The 20,055-nt window shown below is 46.9% G+C and overlaps 1 protein-coding gene across 3 annotated transcripts; it reads right to left on the bottom strand.

Annotated features, from left to right (window-relative positions):
* Positions 1-1,941: 1,941 nt before the first annotated feature.
* Positions 1,942-18,601, bottom strand: LOC115334395 (serine protease inhibitor Kazal-type 5-like). 3 transcript variants are annotated; one of them, XM_029998518.2, is made up of 14 exons: positions 18,480-18,601; positions 17,305-17,330; positions 16,104-16,231; positions 15,511-15,577; positions 13,682-13,809; positions 13,461-13,512; positions 10,997-11,127; positions 10,319-10,400; positions 9,765-9,832; positions 8,776-8,866; positions 6,195-6,322; positions 5,765-5,828; positions 2,592-2,644; positions 1,942-2,174 (listed from the first exon to the last, which is right to left on the bottom strand). In XM_029998518.2, exons 1-13 carry the CDS (start codon positions 18,535-18,537, stop codon positions 2,639-2,641), a joined length of 1,029 nt encoding a protein of 342 aa, XP_029854378.1. In that variant the 5' UTR covers positions 18,538-18,601; the 3' UTR covers positions 1,942-2,174; positions 2,592-2,638. The 3 variants fall into 3 exon arrangements, with proteins under 3 accessions (XP_029854378.1, XP_029854379.1, XP_029854380.1); XM_029998519.2 differs by having other exon boundaries at positions 2,592-2,641; positions 18,480-18,585; XM_029998520.2 differs by lacking the exons at positions 5,765-5,828; positions 6,195-6,322 and having other exon boundaries at positions 18,480-18,585.
* Positions 18,602-20,055: the final 1,454 nt, after the last annotated feature.

Here is a 20,055-nt window from a genome sequence, read left to right as displayed (position 1 = left end):
GAAGTTAAATACTTGAAATCACTACAAAACATAATAGCTTTCAAGTACACTGATTTTCATTTGCAAGAATTTATTTTAAGCCACAAATTGTGCACTGCTTTTATGAAATCATGTAGATGTCCCTGCACATGATTTTAGCTGGAATCAGTGAGCAGACATCATCAGAGAACATTTTTACTGTCTCATATTCATCATTCTCAGGCTGCATAAATAATGTTCAAGAATTTACTTGTTTCATCACAGCTCAAAGGCAGACAAACTTTGCATCCCCCAAAACAGCTAACCAGGATCAAACTGGTGACTTTCACCCTGCATGACTGTACTTGGTCAGTCATTTTCCACATAGAAATAAGGGAGGGGATTTTCAATGTAGAAATAGGCAGTAATAATTTATTTCTAAATCATAGTGTTTGCTCACATTAAAAAACAGCATACAAAATATTAACAACTACTTTTGTCAGAGTCTGCTGATAATAAAATCGGACTTTAGTATTATCAGCAGAAATAAAATATGATGTGTGCGGAAGCATTTTGAGAGTTTAAAATCAACTCTCATTAACTGCAGTAGAAAAAAAGGATTTGATAACTTAACTGAAAAAAAAAATTCTATGTCTTTAGTGGGAATGAAATTAATTGGCATAAGCTAAAATCCTGCCAAAATCTGAAAGAAAGTCATTCTAGCCTTATCTGCAACAGAAAGTGTTTACAGATCAGGTCACAGCTAAAATGGACTCAAACACTGTGTGTGTTCACTCAAGGTCTTCTGGAAATGTCCTGCAATACAGTTTATACAAACAAAGAATGTATTTGCTTTAAGTAACAGCTATAAAAGAAAGTACAGGAAGTGCGTGCAAACTGCTAGCAGATTTCTGTTAAACCACGATCAGTCTCCTGCTCTGCAAATCCCACGCCATTCTCAGATGTGTTGCCCCTAGTGAGCCAGGGGAGCCTTAGCTCAAAGACCTGGCTTCATCTTAAAATAGTTTCAGACTATAAATGAATTAGAACTCTCTGTTGATCAGTTACATCTCAAAACAACAATACTTTTCCTTAAATAGCTTAAGCCATTCAACACCATGGAACTTCTCACTTCTCCATCTCCGCCAGCGCCAGGACCCTGAAGGAAGGACCCCTCCCTGCAGAAGAAGACTCCCAAGATGGGCACTGGCTGAGCCCTTGTGCCCACAGGGCCTTGTTTGGGGAAGAAAGTTCAGGCCGAGGCAGAAGGGTGACCCAGAAGCACATGGTGAAGGTCCGTGGGCCACCAAGATGACTGAGCTTTCTGCTTGGCCAGCACTACCTCAAGGGTGCCATCAGTACTTCACGCTCAGAGCAAGAAATACTGCTGGCCAAATTCACACCTCCAGATCCCTGAGACCTTCCCGGCTGTGCCCCCAGCTCCAGCTTTGGTGGGGCAGGGCTCAGCACACCATCTAACATGACCAAGGTGTATCTACTTCCCACAGCTGCTCAAAACAAAGTGGTCTGGATTTCCTCACGCCTCAGATGAGGAGGCTGGAAGAAGACACTTACTGCAACAGCTAAACTGCCAGCCCAGCACATGGGGTGCTTTTAAACCAATTTTCCTCTGTGGGTTTCCAAATGTAGACCAATTAAATATCAAAACAACCCTCTGAGGTAGGTAAGTATCTTTTAATGTCCATTTTACAGGCAGGAGAAAAGGGCTGAAAGAGCAGTGAAGTGATTGACCCAAGACCCCACAATGAGTCAGAGAGAACCTGACCCCTGGTCCCTCCTCACAACACCGCATTCCATGCTCTTCCTCCTCAGGTCCAACATCTTTCCCAGGTATTTACAGCAGCTGGTGCACCCCGGGGGCCTTTGCGCTTGCTTATCGCCTAAGGTACACGCAGTGTAAAGCCAGAGTGGGGACTCGTTTGTCCCTCCCGCAAGGCTTAGTGAAGAAAAGCGACATGAAGCTGCTGAGTTATCTTTATTGTAGAAGCACACTAAGACACAGCGAGGCAGCAGAAACCGCAACAGCACGCATGGGGCAGACCTGGGAAGACACCGCTAGGTCCCCACAGCCCTTCGCCCTCCACCTGAGCAAGGACAGGCCCCGTTCACTGCAGAAGGGGATGAAGGCAGCTCTGGCAGTCCTGGGGACTTGGCAGCTCCCCTGATGCTCAACATCAACTCTTCCTTTACTTGCCCTAGGGAGACAGCAGGGAGACAGTTTATTACTATAGTCCCAGAAGGCAGAGAGACATGACAGGACCATGAGGAAACCTCAAAGCTATGATGCTCCCATGCTCTGTAGGGGCTCTGAGCCACCCCTGTATCCCCATGATGGGGGACAGCAGCATGCTGCTCTGCCAGCATCTTCCCTGCTCCACAGGGACAGCTTGGCTGAAAAAAACAGAGCCAGGGGAAAAGGAATGGGTAGAGCCCAGCACCTCAGGCATTAGAAAGTTTGCGCATTCCCACAGGCTCAGCCCCACCATCCCCTGGCTGCAGCGAGAGGGAAAAGCACGCTGCAGAGCCCTGGATGCTCCAACCCTTGTGAAACACAACCTCCAGAGGACAGGCTGGCCAAGAGGGGGGAAATCACTGCCCCTCTCTCTCCGTACCTTTGGTCACAGCTGATCCCCAGTGTTTTCTGGCAGTCTGAACTTCATTACTTCTGGAAAGAAAAAGCAAAAAATTAGTCCATCCCAAGCACGACCACTGCTGTGTAACACTTGCCGAGCATTAGTATCAGTGTGACAGCCCCTCCGGCCAGCTCAGCAGCCACACAAACAACTGCAGCAGAACCTGGCACCAGGGCAGGAAAGTTGGGTTGCTGCCAGCCTAGGAACACAAGACTAATTTCAGCCTGAAGCTAGGTGCTTTCCACACCTACTACCTAACCGGTAAAGGTCCTGCTCTTTTTCTTTCTCCTCCTTCTGCCACCTTAAAAAGAAGCATGACAAAATAAAGACCATTATAAGAAAACCAGGACTTGCCCATTGCAAACCTGGGAGTTGTCTGTTTGTTAAGAAACAGATTTAAAAAAAGGAGAAACAGGATATTCCCTTTTTTTCCCCTGACCTATTGACTAACGTGGACAGACAGGTGACTACCACATGGGTGATTTGTGGAAAAACCTTTGAACAAGTACAGGAACTGCGAGCTATGCAGCATTAAAAGTAAAATGTACTGGAAAGACCCACAATTAATTCATCCATATGACACAGCACTGCAGGACCTACTGGACAGCTAGCTTACCAAAACCAATATCTAAACTCAGGACTCAGACCTACATTTATCTTCAGTAAAGCAGAACAGGATCAAAGGAATTTGGTTATGGCACAGACCTCCCAGGGAAGCTGGTGAGTCCAAATGCCGGCCAGCCTGAGGCCCCAGGGACCGGCTCTCTCTGCAGCAAGGTTTTCCACCACAGCAGTGCACAGATACATCTTTTAGTGTCAGATCTCTTTCAAACCACACTGCTCCCATCCCTTCCTACAAGCATCCCTCCCTGATGGCAATCTGGTCACCAGGCATGGAGAGTTGCCAGAAACACCTGGAAATCCAGTAGGAGCTTTGCAGGCAGGAATGGATGCAGACACTGAGCTGCAAAGGGATGACGTGGCTTGGACACACATTTTGTCAGGCAGCCCAGCACCCTCCATGGATAATTTCAAAATATAATTCGAAGAAATATTACGTTCAGGTAACAATTTCTTATCTTCCTCCAAAGCTTAAAGAGAGGCCTTTGCATTTGCATTCTGTACATTTCAACTGTCTAAAATAATTTCTGATGCCAAAAGCACTCTTGGAGATGGTTTCCTCTGGGTTTTAGTAGCATATATTGAGTGCCTGGATCTTCAATAGAAAGAAGAATTCATTATACCGCAAGTGACCATGAATTTAAGTGCTGAAAATAACATTGCTCTGTACATTGTTCGTAACCTTCCATAAATTTCCAGTCTGATTCTTCAGGTGACAAAATATACATAAATAAAGAATAAATCATTTTGTGTGAGGGTTTATGTTTGGCTTCTTTTGCCCCAAGGAAAAAGCTTATCCCTTTCCCTTTTAATTGCATCCAACTCTCCCTGGAATACTTAACACAGCTACAAGCTGTCTGACTTTCAGTAAATGGCATATTCCTCTAATTGCAGAGGCTTGAGAGCTGTAACAGCTTGGTAAAACACAAACCAGTAAGGAATTCCAGACCAGGCACGGTTTTGTGGGAATCCTCTCTATTTTTCAGTTGGCATGGTATACCCAGTCTCATCTGTCTTGGGCAGTGTGAGCACAGTCACCAGCAGGCTTGCGTAGTGCCTTGTCTCCCCGTGCCCCCGGAATACACAAGCCAACAGTGGCTCCATCACACTCAAGGTCAGGACACAAAGGCCTCCAGTATGATCACAGGCAAAGTTATTTCTCTCTGCACTATAATTTTGTCAACTTTAAACAAAGTTGAGAGCATTCTGCTGCTTTACAGAAGAGGGGAAGAGGAGCTGGGATGTTTACTACTTAATGTTTTGGGGATCTGCTGGCCTTGAGCAGAGGAAGGCATGGCGTGACTGCTATCCCACAGGAAAGCTCTTCACTGGCTACAAACACATTGATACCAAATTCGTATTCAGAATCCAAAGCTCCTATCCAAAGTTTTACAGAGCTTCTCTTTGGCTGGTTCAATATTTCGATTCTCTCCAGGTTTGGAGCGGGAACAAATCTCAGTATTTCCCTGGGAATTAATACTCAGTTTCTCAAGAGTTCATGCCAATACAGAGGACAGTCCTCTCTGGGTGCTACCAGGCATCCTGCGCACCCAAGAGACAAACTGGAAGACCCTGGCTGCAAATCAAAGTGCTGGAGACTGCCAGGCTTCCACTGGTGGAAAGACAAAGCACAACTAAGAAATATTTAACTCCTCCACATGGCAGATCATACATAATGTCAAGGCTCAAGACCTTTCCCAGAAGTATGCCACCTAGTGTATAACTTTCATTTCCCCACCATCTCCCGGGATATTATGTGGGAAATGAGCCCTTTATGGTTTATGCAGTTCTGGTCTTTCTGGCCTCACCAAAGTCCCAAGAGGAAAGCCAGATGTTCTCCCAGATATGTCACTCTCCTGCCATAAAGTCTAGGTAAAACATGGAGAACTATGCCCAGGTTATATATTAAATCCAAGTCTGAACCTGTATTTAAATATCTGGACCACGAGTACCCCACTCCTGAAGCTCTAATGATCCCACCACAGATGCAGGGGCCAGGCTGGCTCCCCAGCATGCACTTGGAGTGAGAAATGGAACGCTACCCACAGCCAAGAGGCACTTTGGGTGGCTTTTTTCTCCACCTTTCAGCAACATCCCACCCCGGGGGGGGGGGGGGAGGAGATAGAAGGCTCCAATACCCCTCTTCCCTCCCAGCCTGTGGTACAACTGAGCCCTCCCAACCTGCAGGACTCCCCAAGCTGACCCTAACAGTACCAGAGCATGCTGCACCACATGGCTGAAGAGCAGCTGTAGAGCATGACTTTAATTAGCCTGTTAGTTCAGTTAACTTTTTCATTCAATTAACCTGTTAGTTAACCTGCCTGCAGGGTCAAGGTGTTGACCCCCAGCTACTGCTGAAGAACCCAGCAGGGCAGCTGGTGACTGACTGCCAACTACTTCTCGTTTTTCACTCTCCATTATCTCTGCCCAGATCAGGCCCCCCCAGGCTGAGACAGTGCCAACAGGGGAGTTTCACAAGAGGAAAGGAAAAGATTGATGTTTCCCTAGCCCAGCCGTGGCACACTGCTTACCACTTCAGGGGCAGGCTTTCGGCATTCACCTCGATAGTTTACCGTGATGTAGCTCGAAGCTTTCCTGCAAAGGGTGGACAAGACATTGCTTATTATTCACTTTCAGTGCCACAGCTCTCTGCCATCGGCATGACAGTCCTCTGTGGACTCCTTAATACTTCGATGCGACTTCCAATATGATGGCGTTTATTACTCCCCAAACAATCTTATGATCAGGCAGAAGGGGAATAGGGGACTCTGGAAACTTGTGTATCTTAATTAGCTGTCATCATATTAATCTCAGGCATTTTGATCTATGTTTGCTTAACAGCAAGGCACCAAGGACACACTTGATAGTGAGTCATGATATATCAAAACAAACACTGTACTGCAAAAGACACTCGGGAATGGTGGATAGCCCTGTATTACTGAAATCTCTCCGCCTACTCACATGGCAGCTGAACACAAGTCACATTCATTTTTGTATGTTTTCCCATCAGTGCCACAGACTGGTTGTGAGGATTTGCTGCAGAAAATCCTTCCACCCTTTACCCCGTGCAGAATTCGATCACAGTCCAGCTGAAGAGAGAAAGAAATCACATTTGGTGCTGGTTCACTCGCAAGACCCTCCTTCACACAACTTAAAAACACTTACAAACCAAGCCTTGCCGTGGGGCGCCTCTGCCCTACAGCATGTCCACCACACCTCCAGCAAGGCCAGGCTTGTAAAGAGATAGTGTGTCCTGTTGGACTGGCCAGCCAAGCTTCTGGGGACACAGCCCTCCCTGCTCCACTGCCAGGCAGAGACCCACTCATCTGATCCACCTCGGCACCTTGGTCCAGGGCAGGTTTACTTCTCTCACCAGGGATCCGCAAGAAGATGAAAACTTCTGCTACCTGTCCCTAGTCCTCCTTATCAGGGCTTTGATACTGATTCATCTCCGAGAATGAAGATGAAGCCCATTGGTCAAAATTAAGGAAAAAAACCCTCTACAGCACACTGCCACTGCCCAAGGGCAGCGCGACACACAGCACAACTTCTGACACCCACCAAGTTCAGAGACACAAGCATATATGAGCAGCTATGACTAATTAAGGGTGCCCTCTTGTTTCCTCTCAAGCATGACAACAGGAACATTTAAACACAGCTTTCCTTACAAACCACACATGGCACAACCAGGACAAACACACAGCACAAGGAGTGGCCTTTGGGGACCCCAAAAAGCCTCTCGCACTTAGGTCTCCACCCTACAAGCAAGCCAGGGCGGGTGTTCACAGAGTCATAGCAAATTTCAAACAGCAGAGGTCAGAGATACCACAGCCTGTTCCCTGGCACACACACAGCCCCTTCCTCAGCCTGGCCACCCACCTCTGCTCCAGGTGTTGAAAAAAAGAGATGAAGGAGTGACTAATGGGTTCCCATCCCCTTCTCCAGGTGCTACAAAACATGTTGCAACACCTGCAAATGGTGCAATCGCAGAAGAGCTGCAGCTGGGATGGAGAGGACATTCCACCTCCCATCCCACCCAGAGATGCAGCGTTTAGCACAAAATGATGGCTTGTCAACAGCATTACAGGGTGGAAAGCATCACTGGGAAGGAAGGTTTCATGCAAGGCAGCACGGGGGGGGGGGGGTTCGGTGACATTGGGGTGCTGTGATAGCACCTGCTGGTTAAACATCACTTGCTAATTTCATTAATGCGCTGCTTCCTCCCTCATCTGGGTAATTACCAATGACATGAAAGCCAACAACACTGACCTTTGCTATTCTCTGCTAGATGCCTTCCTGCACACCAGACATTGCTGCCTGCGGTACGACCCACGTGCCTGCATTGCTGCCCAGGGCAGGCGGCCACCCCACTGGCAGCCCCACATATCGCAGGTCCCAGCAGCCAGTGCCACCACTCTTTTGGCTCTGGGGAATTGCCTGTGACAAAACCCACGGGTGGCCCTGGAAAGAGGAGAGGAGCAGATTTACTCTCTGAATCACCTCTCATCTGTCAGGCTCATCAGCATCCACTCCCCCTCCGGTGCTACCAGGAAATACCACTAAGCCCTGAAGCAGACTGGCATTATTATGCCTAATACCTCCTCGGGAATGCATCAAAATTGCTGTACCTGAACCACCTACCAGGATTTTTAACTGAAATATCCCTTTTCTAAAAGCAGTCGGTGACAGAGGTTTCAGACAGAGTTAAGGCAGTTTGTAGTAAGGTCCCTCCAGCCCCATAGAAACACATTTCCAAAATGTTATTTAAATTACTGTATGCAAATGCTGGAGGGATTAAAACATCAGGTCATTTTTTTTTAATCATCTTAGCTCTTGACAACACCCTGTGGCAGCAAGATCCACAGTTTAGTCACCCTTTTTTATGGTAACTTATTTTCTCTTATTAGGTTCATATTTTCCACTTTTAGCTTTGTTGAAACTATTGCATTTTCTTCTTGTGGAGACAAGGGAGAGGAGACACCCCCACCTTCCTTCCATGTTATTCCATACACAGTCATCATCTATCACTCAGTGTTTCCCACTTTGGCCCTCCCTCCCCCTGCCAACCTTGTCCTCATCCCCTGGTCAGCACCATCACCCTGCTCTGGCCATGGCCTTTAACTCAGCACCTTCTCAACATGTGGGGGGTGGCACTGCTCACCCCACTTTGGCTACATGTGGAGCAGGCATCCAGCCTGAGCTCAAGACCAGCACCTCCATAGCTGATGTACAAAAGCATCCAAGCCCAGAAGTAAAACTGGCTTAGGAGGGCCCCATATGGGCACATCCAGCCCCATTCCCCTTCCCTCTGCTTCAGTGCGAGATGATACAGGGGTTAACATCAGGATACAGATGCTTTCACTCATTCAAACCCTTCCAAGGACTTGGGCCAAGTGAGAAGATTTAGGGTCACAGGAAGAACAGGAGCAGCCGCTGGGAAAGGAGCCGGCGGGAGCTCAGCACCAGCAGAGGAGCACTCCATGGGAGAGGTCCCCATTTCTGCCCAGGCAGCTGCCATCTGAGATGCAGGAGGTGGGTTTACCAGCCGGTAGGCATCGGTGTCGCTGTCCTGCGCCTTGCGACCTGGTGCCGGGTTGCAGTTCTTACCGCTCTGAGCCGCGTTTCCTTGTGGGCTGGCAGGGAGAGAGCGGAGAGGCAGCTCATCACACCACCCCTCCCAAACAGGGGGAGCACAGTGCAAACCCCCCCTCCCCGTAGACCCTCACAGTTCTCGGGGAGCTGCTTGCACTAACGGTATGTATCCACCCACCCACCACGATATGCGAGGGCGAGAAGCCCCCCAGCCACACGCTAACAGGGAGGCGGCTGACAGCAGGACAAACCTTGCCCTGTGCTCAGCCCAAGTGCATCACCACCCCAGGGCTCTGCACCCCTGCGTCTGCTGGCATCGCTTGGTGGATGGGAGGATGAAGGGACTGCACCAGCCAAAAGCAAGAAATCTCAGAGCTCCCCAGCAAAGGCTCTGAAAAAGCAGCAGCTGAGTCCTGCTCAGGTCCAGCAGCTATAAAACAAACAGGAGTGCCTGACCAGTGCCCAGCCTGACCAGTGCCCAGAAAGCACATGGTGCACCAGGCACTGCATCCAAGCCAGTGGGTGAGGATGAGCCAGGGACAGGCAGACACGTGCCCTGCCGGGAGGCAGGGTTTGCTGGGCAAAGGTGTCCTGAGAGGGATTTTGAGCACAGCAATCACTGGTGCTTCATACACAGGAAAGTCAAGGCCAAAAAGGAGCAAGGGTTGAATGAGAAACATGCCCCATTCTATGTGTCTCTTCCCCATCACCAGCCTATAGCCAGTGGGGAGAAGTGCTGTACTGAGCACCAAACACTGCAATGTTCAATTCTCCATCCCAGACAGTGCCGCTTGTGTGCTACTGAACCATTCCTGCACCAATTAACCTCCTAACCACCCCTAGGAAAAAACATGTAGGTGGAAGGGGGCAGAAACCGGGGCCAGGACTTGTGGAGTAGTCAGGGGGACAGGCTGCCATCCCGGGTGCTGCTGAACTTACCCTCTGCTCGACGAGAAGGGACGTCTCTCATTCACACCCTGCTGTGACCCTGAACCACCGCAGCTCTTCTGCAAAAGGGGCAGGATCACATTCAACAACCAAACACAGAAATAACTTTTATACAACTAGAGAAGCAGCAAAGCTAAAGCAGCTCCTGTCCTCCCCCTTTGTCCTCTCAGACCCAGAGAATTACAGGGCTGTTCTTAGAGAAGCAGGTTTGATGCTGGCTCCATACCCGTCCATTGGCTTTAATACCTGAACCTGAATAGTCTGAACCTGCCCTTTATCTCTCATATAACATCACACCACCAGGAAAGCGAGAGGGGCTGTTCTGTCAGGTCCAAACACGCCCACTTTGTATGCTCACACACAGGTCCATCCCACAAATGAGCGAGGTGTTGCAATACAATCTGCTTCTTCCCCATTGTTAGTTGGCTCCAGCATCCCAAGCACCATGGTCACCCCAGGCTGACCACAGACAGTCCCTGGCCATCCCACAGATTCTCACCAGCCCCTTCCTCTGAGCTCAGGGCAGGCTCCTAGCTCCATCTCACCTGGTTTGTACTCTCTGAACCGACCGGTTTGTTGCGCTGGGCAGTTCCACCAGACTGACCTCCTCTTTGGGCTTCCTTTTTGCTAGAAGGAAAGATGGGGAAAAGGGAGTGCTATGGCAGTGTGACTGCCACCAGCACCCAGGGCTGCCCTGTAAGTCAGCATCATGCCATTAGGCACCACCTCCCCATCCGCAGTCCCTGTTCCTGGTGGTCCTGTTCCTAATTCCCACCCCTAAGCCTTCTCCCTTCTCCTCACCATTCCCACTGTACGCTACATCCTGGATCCAGGTGGCTGCTTTCATATCAGGGCTGCTTCTGCATATGCTCTATAGGAGTAGAAAGAGAGCATCTGGAAGGCAAAGTACACGCATGGGAAACTCCTCAGGAGCTGCCCATGCCCGACAGTCTCCTGGGAAAGGGGTTGCTCTCTATTAACCTTGCTGCTTCTCCTCTACTCCACGCTGCTTCTCACCTGCCCCTGGGCCCTTTGCGCTGAAAGGGAAGTGGGAAGATGGGCAATGGCCGGAGCCCTACTGCCGGAGCATCTCTTGGAGGGCCACTGGGATTCAGGACTCTCTCCCAGGCATCGCCCAGATGCAGCTCCACAGGCAGAAGCTGCAGTTTTGCAGCCAGAGGTTTCCCTCTTTGCTGTTGTTGCTCAGAAGAAGCCGTACTCACAACTTCTCAGCGCACATGAGACATTTGTTGATGTGCTGCTTGCCAGAGGAATCCCGAACAGGGTCATTTTCCCTTGTGCAGGACAGTCGTCCACCAGCTTCAAACTGGGAGCGATACTCACTGCAGTCGTCCTGTGGAAGGAGGGCAGCAGTTAGGGCACCCTGTCCTCCTTGCCTTATTGATCTGATTCTTAGAAACTTGGGGTTTCCTGCAGGAAAGCATTGAACCATTACAATGCATCATAGGAGGACCTGGGTGTGGGCGAGAGATGAGGCTGTGCAGAACCAGCCACTTAGTATATAAACAGAGGAGTGAGTCAGAAAAATTACGGGTCCTTCTGCCTGGACAGCACGTGTTGGGAGTTTTCTAGTATGGTCCGACTAATTATTATTCTCCTTGTTGGGCTATCCAAAGCATGCCAGTGATGTGACTGATACAGTAATGAAGTCCCTCCCACTTCTCCCAACATCCTTAATACACAGCTACAGCCTTTTCCCAGATTGTAGCTCAGATAATAATTTCATTTACAAACCAAGTAGCATCCCCAAAACCAACCACGCTTTGGGACATGTCAATCGAGAAGCAGCAGTTAAAACATGAAAGCACAATGCAAACATACTTAATAGTCCATGAGCAGTGGAAGATTGTTTGGAGAATAGATGATTAATTTGTTACCTTTTCAAAAATCACTGTACAGAAACCTGTTATGTAACATGGATGCAAACATTCAGTCCCTCTAATGTCAACTATTTCAGACTCTGCAATAGCGAATTCCAAACAGTAAGTACAGACTGTTAAGTAACTGGATCCCACTTACCCTTGATTTTTTACAAATAGGTTTTAACTAACACTTGCAATTTTCTGCCCATTTTGTGCATAGGAGAGTTTTGGCTAGCTTGCATTAAGGTCCTTAGCAGGTCACTGACCTCATCCTTTGCTTCACTCAGAAGTTTCCAGCATCTCAACCTCTCTGCTAGGGGAGGATTTCCCCAACATTGTGTGCTGCATCCCATCCAGGGCACCTCAGCCTCCAGCTCCTCAGCTTTGCTACTGGACTAACGCTGGCAAAACACTCAAAGCCCCACATCTCCCTAGAGCCAAACTAGCCATGGGTAGGAGATACATGATCCGGCACAGGATGAGCCTGCACCTGCTGTGGCCAGCAGCCACGCTGCATTGCTCCCATCAGAAATAAATGTCGCACCCTGCTTCAGAGGTCTCCCTGAGAGACTCACTGCTTCTCCCCATCACCAGCATGCACTCACACCCCCTGTGCAGTTCACGCAATGCTTTCCCTCCCCAACAAGCCCCGGGAAGCTCTCCCAGCCCCTCTGTGCCTCATTCCCTGGGAGCAGCCCAGCTCAGCACCCCAATCCTCCACCTCAGAGACAGATCTGCCTTCTCCTAATAGCCTCTCTCTCAAATGGTCTCCCTTTGAACTAGCAGTTCTGGAGCTCTGTTAACTTACCGACCTCTGCTGCAAAAATCTCGCTGAGTACATCCAAGACTTGCATTTGCCTTTTTCATGGCTTGTCGCATCCCTGACCCGCTAATAAAGGCAGGGCTTTCTTATCCTTTGTCACTTCTAACTGACAAGCAGGAATTCTTGTTAATCACTGACTGTGTGATCTTGCACTGCTATTACATTTTCTCTTGTTTCTATTACTCCGGGCCTCGGTGCTATCCAATTAGTCCTGAGTGATCTGCTGATCCTCCCCTGCTGACACTACCTCCCAGCTTCGCCATCAGCAAATTTCACTTACAGTTCCATATTTTTGTGTCAAAGTCATTAAGAAAAGCACTGAAACAGGATTATCCCCAAGACTGAGGCTTAAGGGGACCGCACCAGTCCCTACTGTAGCAGCAATCGAAAGGTAAGTGTTGGAAAGTGACTTTCTTCCCCCCTTATAGAGCTGCTTTTGCCAGCGAAGCATCAGTGCACAGGGACATGGTGGCTGCAGGGTGGCAGGGCAAAGGTGGCAAACGGCAGCTCCATGAGAACAAAGTTTCCAACAAGAAAAGCTAAAACTGAGCCACAGGCCCATGTCAATAGCGCAGGGCTGAGCTCCTCTTCCAGAATACAATGATTTCTTGAGCTTTGCAGAGTTCAAATTTAGAGCCTTTCACCCAGATTTTTCTTTTTCACCTAATTAGCACCCTCAGCAGCACTGACTTGTCCACCCTCAAACCAGGTTTCAGGATAGCGCAGCACACCTGGTTTTTCTGATGGGATTTGCCTGTCCCTAGACCCACAGGTCAGTGGAAAGACCATAACATTCAGGCACAAGTTGTTCACTTGGGGAATTCAAGAACATGAACAAGAAATAAAGAGGGAAAGGAAAGTGGATCTCAAAATTAAATCAGTGGAGACTGAGCAACTGAGTTGAATAATGTTGCCTTTTCTCTATCTTGGGTGAAAATCCAATAAAGTTTTATATTGACCTGCCTAATACTTTAATCTCACCTTATCTTTTCCTTGTCTGTTTTTAGATAGCTTCCGTTCATTCTCCCTTTTGCTGGAAGAGAAGCAAGATGAGAAAGTGAATACCACGGTGCTCCAGGGAGCGAGAGGTTTTCCCCACCATCGGCTGCAGGAGGGGCGAGCGATCCTGGCTGGCGTCAGCAGCCGTGTCATTCCAGCAGCTGCTTTCTCAACAGAAAAGGCGGTTTTTTTTCTCTACTCACAACTTCTCTGCACACATGATGCACTTATTGCTGTGTTGCTTCCCAGAGGAATCCCGGACAGGGTCGTTTTCTCTGGTGCAGGAAAGCTTCCCTTTCTTGAACAGATCCCGAAACTCCCGGCAGTCATCCTGTGGAAATGCCAAAAGCATGGGTTGACACAGGTATGCCGACAGAGGGACACATCTCTACAAATCCACAAAGGATTATCCAGCCAATTAATTACATTTCAAACATTATTTTGTTTCCTTGAGGTGTAACTCAGTGGAAAACCATAGTTTTCCTGATGTGTCCTCTTAAACTATAGCATGCAACATAAAACAAATAAATCAGTGTATTTAGATGAGCAGATTTGTCTTCTGCATCCAGGGTAGCCTTATTTCTACTTCCAATAGACAAGACATGCAAGAGCCTGCCCAAAGGACCTAGGTTCTGCTCCAAGTATAAAAGCTACAATTTCTCAGTGAATTTTCAATGAGGAAGTAATTCTTCCCATCTCTCATGAAAGAACACACTACCAAGAATTTTAAAACCCATGCACAGTAAAAAGATGAAGCTGCAGGCATAAAAAAAAAATCCTGGCTCACCTCACATTCGCAGGTATGCTAGAGTAAGAGGTGGGCATTTTTACCTTCCACTTCAATTAATGCATAATGTCGTGTTAACCAAAGCACTATTTCACAAAAGGCTTTTGTAGCAAAACCTGCTTAAGCACTTCAGCCTGGTCTTTATTTTCCTCTGAACAGCTTTCCTATAACTTTCAGGGCACACAAGCAGGTTTGTAGCATAAGAAACACATGCCACATGTAAAGTCTTTAGGTTCTTTTATGCAGCACTTTTAAGGTTATCTGCCATGTGATCTGTAATACATTTTTTCCCCCCCACACTGTGTAGAGGAGATGGTTTGATAACTTATCCCAGCTCTGCAGATGGCAAAGTCAAGCCTAGAAAATTACTTGCCAAAAGCCAGACAGAAGATCTATGATTGAACAAAGAAATTCAGTGTAGGTCTCTTCCTGACACTGTGAAACTGTCCTTCTGTCTTCAGGACCACACTTTGGCAATTCAGGTGTTTAAAAGAGATCTTCCTTAGGACAGCTATGCTTTACAAAGCCTTTAAATTGCCCAGACACACAAGAGCTAGAAAGCTACCCGGCTTAACCAGATGTAAAAAAAAAAAAAAAAAAAAATTTAAAAAAATCTCTGCAACCAACATTATCTGATGGAAACCAATTCACTCCTATCTAGAATAAAAACTCAAAGCTCAAAAAGACAACTCCCTCCACATAAAGACCTGCTATCTAGAAAAACAGCTATGGGTAAAAGAAACCAGCCAGGTGCATCAACAAGATAAACAAGGGACAATTAGAGCCAGCCTGCTCCCACACCCTGCCCTAGTCAGAGCTCACATGCACCATCATTGCTATTAAGTATTTGTCAGATGCCAGTGGTATGCCTTATAAACAGGCAGGTATCCTCCTTAGCCTATACTCTGGATCAGGCACAGACCATATGTGCCATGGCGGTAATTGCCCAGTAGGGACTAGATCGCCTGGGAGGTGCCACAAGGAGTTTTGGTTTCTTTTACGCTCATAGATGGCACAAAGCCTCACGCTCCTTCAAACCCTCTTGCCAAGGCAGAGCACGTTTGCCCTGCTCCCATTTCAGGCACATTGCTGGGCCCTTCCCCATCAGCCAAGCCAGCGTTTCCCACGCTGCAGACAAGGAAACGCACTTGGCAAGCGGGTCAGAGGCAGAAGACGTAATGCCACCGCGTGATCCTGCTCCCAGCGTGCCAATAAACCGGCTTCGGTAGGGATGTTTCACCTTACCTCTTCCAAGGAGTTCGCATTCCTGTTCGCCTCTCCACCACTCCCTGTGTTTTTTGAGTCTCTCTCCCTGCAAGAAAGGGAGGCATGAGTGACAGAGCAGCATGTAGTCCTGGGACATAAACCCAAAATAGCTGGTGATTAAAGGCCAATCCTGCCAATCCCACCTCCCCATTGCGCAAGGAAGCGGGATGGACCAGCACTGGGGCTCCAGCTCAGTGAGACACGCCTGGGGTGTTTAGCACCTCTGCACTGGGGGCATTCTGCCATCTTTTCTCTCTGCCTAACATCCAGGTGGTTCCATCCTATTAAACACCATCTATGGAAACAAGAAACTAAATCCATGTATGTTTTCACCCCAGATTTGCTCTTCACATCCTGTGGTGTGTCCCCACCATGCGATGAACTGGAGAGAGCTACTGGGTTCACAGAGTTGCTGAAGAGCTATTAACTGGTCTCTCTGGCCCAGGACTACGATTCTACACCATGGAGCCCCCCAAGAGCAGGCTCATCACTACAGGAGGAGATGACAAGCTGCGGGTGGGCAGGATGGCCGCCGGAGCCTGCACACAAGCCGGCGGGCAGCCTATACTCACAGCAGCCTTTGGCACATCAGGCACTTGTTGAGGTCTGCTTTGCCATCCGGGCTGCTGACGGGCTCCTTGGTGGTGGGACAGGAAAACTTCCCGCTGCGCAAAAGCGACCAAATTTTCATACACTCATTCTGAAAAGCACAGAGGAGGACAGTCGGTGGAGGCTCCCTCAGAGGCCATCAGGATCCCGAGAACAGTTCATTCACATTTAAGTTTTTTTGGGTGGGCTACATGCTCTCAACGCCAAGTCTGTCTGCACCAGGCCTGAGGCTACCACACTCCTCATCCCCATCCCTCGCCACACACCATGCGTGGTACAGGCTGCACCGAGACCTGCTTGTGGCTCCGAAGCCAGAAAAGACAATGAGAAAGTTCAAAACCCATTGCAAGGGTGATTAGTCATGGGAAAAGGAGTACATATTTAATTTGCATACAGCCGTAAATTGCTGCCCGCTGCAGGGGAGGACTCTGTTATAAAGTTAGTCAAGAGCAGAAAATATAGCCCTAGAAGTGCCAGCGGGATGCAAGAGTAATGAATCGACCAGAGTGACTGAAGAGCGATTCAGGTGCAAGACCGAAGCACAGAAAAGCACAATCCTCTTAGGAAGCTGAGCAGTAATATTGGGTAATGCTGCAGCAACCAATTGCCGCCTCTGCTGGGTAACTGAAATGCAGACTAGGGAGAATCAATGAACCATTTAGTTATTTTTGGCTACTATGTTTTCTAAAACGGTCTTTACTAAGGAGAGGCAACCTTGTTTGATTAAAACATGAATGGAGCTGACTTCTCAGTCATTGAATCAAATAATTTTCTGAGACTCAAAGGACTTGCCTTAATTCTTTTAATTACCAAACTCAGGAATTATCGCAAGTAGGGGTTTCTCCTGGATCAGAAGCAAAATTCTGAAATATCATTGGAAATATAATTCATGCCATTTCTAACTTCCTCTCATGAGATTTCTAGCCCAGAGCTGTTCAGATATGTGCTCAGCATAGTGCATCAAACATAACAGTCAGCTAGAGACATTGCTGTATTACAAAAGTATTGTCTCTAAACATGGAGAAATTCACTGCCTTTTCTACCACTGAAAAAGCATTATGATATCTAAGTATAGTCCACCTAAATGACTTTGCTCAGAGCATGCATTAAGCAGTGTATTTGGCAAAACAAAAGGAGAATCAGAATAGAAAAGGTTGGACTTGCCTTAATTGAAGCTTGGCTGGCAACATCTGCGACAGAAAAACCAACAATGAAACCATACAAAATCTTTGAAGGGAAATTTTAAATCAAAAGCATTTAATTAAAATACTTGATGCAGTTTCCTAATCTACCCAAATACCTCTAGATAAAAGCTAATCCAATGCATTATTGTACACTGATAGAAAGGACTGGGCATTAGAGACTTCCCGGAACATTGCACTTTTTGTCATTCAAATGCAAAAGCACATCCATTTTTTGTGTCTTTGTTCCCTCCCTTACTGTGTTACTTTTCTCAGGCTTAAAATCCAAGTTCCAAGGATGGTTCAGTAACTGTTTCTCTATTATTCTACCCCACTACCTTGGTAGTTGTACCAACCTTGCCCAAATGGTTTTGGCTTTCTTCATCTTCACTTAAAACTGGGATACCAGAGCTAGACCATTGTTTTTTGTCCAAAACTTCAAATTCCTTTCAAGGCCCATTCCATTTGCATTACTTCACATAAATTACCAAATCAATAATGAGTCAGCAGGTTGGTAGCTGATACATGTTTCTTTCTACTAAGCCACTTATAGCTGGTATAATACGTTTCATCCTCTTCTCTTGCATCATCAGTGGCATCACAGGGAACCATCAAGAAATCCTCCATTAGCACTTTTTCAACAGAAATAGGCAGTAAAGCAAAAGACCACTGCATCAAGCCTAAACTCCTGCTGAAGACTCTCTACTGTAGCCATATGAAAATGCATTCCTTAGTGTTGACAAGAAATTCCCATTTTTCTGAATTTACCAAAAACTGTATTATGCTTTTGTTCAAAGTAAAGCTTTTTGTGTAAAAATTCAGTCTGGTTGGAAATTTGTATTCCTCCACTTAGACAACTAGGGGTTTGGGTTTTTTTGTTTGTTCTTAAACTGTTAACTCTACTAAAAATAGATACATTCACCTATCAGTAGAACATCACCATTTTCACATGCAAGAGAAAAAGCCATTATCAAGAATGTATTATACCAAATCAATACAAGTAGTACAGTAAAAAAGATGGTCTTCTGGTTATGCTACTATGCTTTTTAAAGAACAAAGACTCTCTAATCCTCTATCTCCCTGCCTTTACAGGAGTTTCCAGGCTGTGTCCTCTGCCAGTCCCAGATTTCAGCACAGAGAACATCAGAAATTACTAACCTGAGAAGAAGCAGAAAAAAGCCAGAGCAAGGACCACCGAGGCACCTTCTATTTTCATGGTGAGGGTGGCAGTTGTTTGCCTATGTTGTCTCTATCAGTGCATTGCTCAATGAAACTCAAAGAAAGGGCTCAGGTCAGATCACATATATATAGATGACCAGATTCTCCGCCTTTGTTATGACATAATCTTCCCAAGAACCATCATTAGCTGCAAAAACCAGTTTGATGACAGTAGCTCTAAATTCTAATGATCCCATTAACACAATTAATTTCCATAAGGATGGGACATATTTGAGTCACTCCCTGCATTTTGTCAAGGTAAGAAAATTATAAATAGATCATTTCAGTTTCCCCACACAGCCAGAGGAATTCTTGCTTTCTTTAGGGTGGTTTGTAAGACAGAGGTACCCCAGTTGGCACACGACTAATACCCTTTCATATCCCAACAAAATAGCTGAAAGGGTTTTATTTTAATAACGTGGCTCCAGCAGAGACAACAGGAAGGCCAGGTCACTCAAGACCTCTAGAAGTCATTCTGCTTTTATTAAAGCAACTCAGGATGAGCCTTAATAGTAAGCATTCAGGCAAGGTTGAAAAACATCACATTTAAGGCTTTGTTGAAATTCTTTGAGTTTGATGCTACAGTTCACATAGCAGCTGTGCTAATGAGAAAACCATACCGATGAATCCTCATCCCTTCCCTGTCTCTCCCTCTTGTTTTCAGAAGAAATTGCGATGTTTTTAGTGAAAACATCTTCTCAGCCCACATGGGACCTAGCAGACCATATAGATACTGCTCTTCAAGCAGATCAGTGCTCAGAGAGATGTGTTGTTATTGATGCTAAAGGGTCCAGCAACGTAGCCCTGCTCAGGTCTCTCCTGAAGGAGATAAAAAAAAAAAAAAAAAACAACAAACAAAACCAGAGGTTGTCATCCTGTGCAGCGTTTCTCAGGAGACTCGAGAGAGGAAAATAAAGATGACATTAAAATTTTGGAATGTGATTTACGTGGGAAGAAGCTGTGTGCCTTGTTCTCCAGTGAAAAGAGGAGAATTTGGAGAGAAAAGTCATTTGCAAGGTTTGAAACCTCACGGATAAATGAGAGCATCAAGCAGACCAGAGCAATGAGGGGCTCGAGCACAGGCAGGCAGGCTGCAGCTGTGCAGAGAGGCATATCAGCACCATCTGAGGAAGAAAACATACTTCTGCATGACATATGGTTTGGCCAGACAGGCCAACACAGCTCAGTATAAATCCTTGTAATAAACTGCTGCCACACATTTCTCAGATCAGAATAGTTGTTAGTGTTTACAACTGGAGACAAAGCCAAGTAAGCAGAGTCCTAATTTGGTGTGTGGTCATCCCTAACATTTCCTTTCAACAGAAAACAAAATCTTGTGCAGGTTCACAGTGGAGAGTTTGGAATAGAGAAGTAAACTGCCTGAGGTCATACAGATGGCTCGTGGCAGATTTGAAGAGCTGTGTATTGCCCTGAATCATGAGATAATTTCTGTATGTGTATTTGGGCATGGAATTAAAGGGGAGACCGACAGGAAGGGAAGAAAACTAACCTGATA

This window comes from Aquila chrysaetos, chromosome 22 (assembly GCF_900496995.4).
Source record: "Aquila chrysaetos chrysaetos chromosome 22, bAquChr1.4, whole genome shotgun sequence".
NCBI lineage: Eukaryota > Metazoa > Chordata > Aves > Accipitriformes > Accipitridae > Aquila > Aquila chrysaetos.
The sequence above is the reverse complement of the archived record's forward strand: the minus strand, read 5'-3'. Positions and strand labels throughout refer to the sequence as shown.

Coding starts and splice junctions, on each gene's coding strand:
- LOC115334395 (XM_029998518.2), bottom strand. CDS start 18,537: ATGAAAATAGAAGGTGCCTCGGTGGTCCTTGCTCTGGCTTTTTTCTGC. Junction 11,128..13,460: donor ACAGACAAGGAAAAGATAAG/GTGAGATTAAAG, acceptor CTCCTTCCACAG/GACGACTGCAGTGAGTATCG. Junction 10,401..10,996: donor CTCATGTGCGCTGAGAAGTT/GTGAGTACGGCT, acceptor CTTTCCTTCTAG/CAAAAAGGAAGCCCAAAGAG.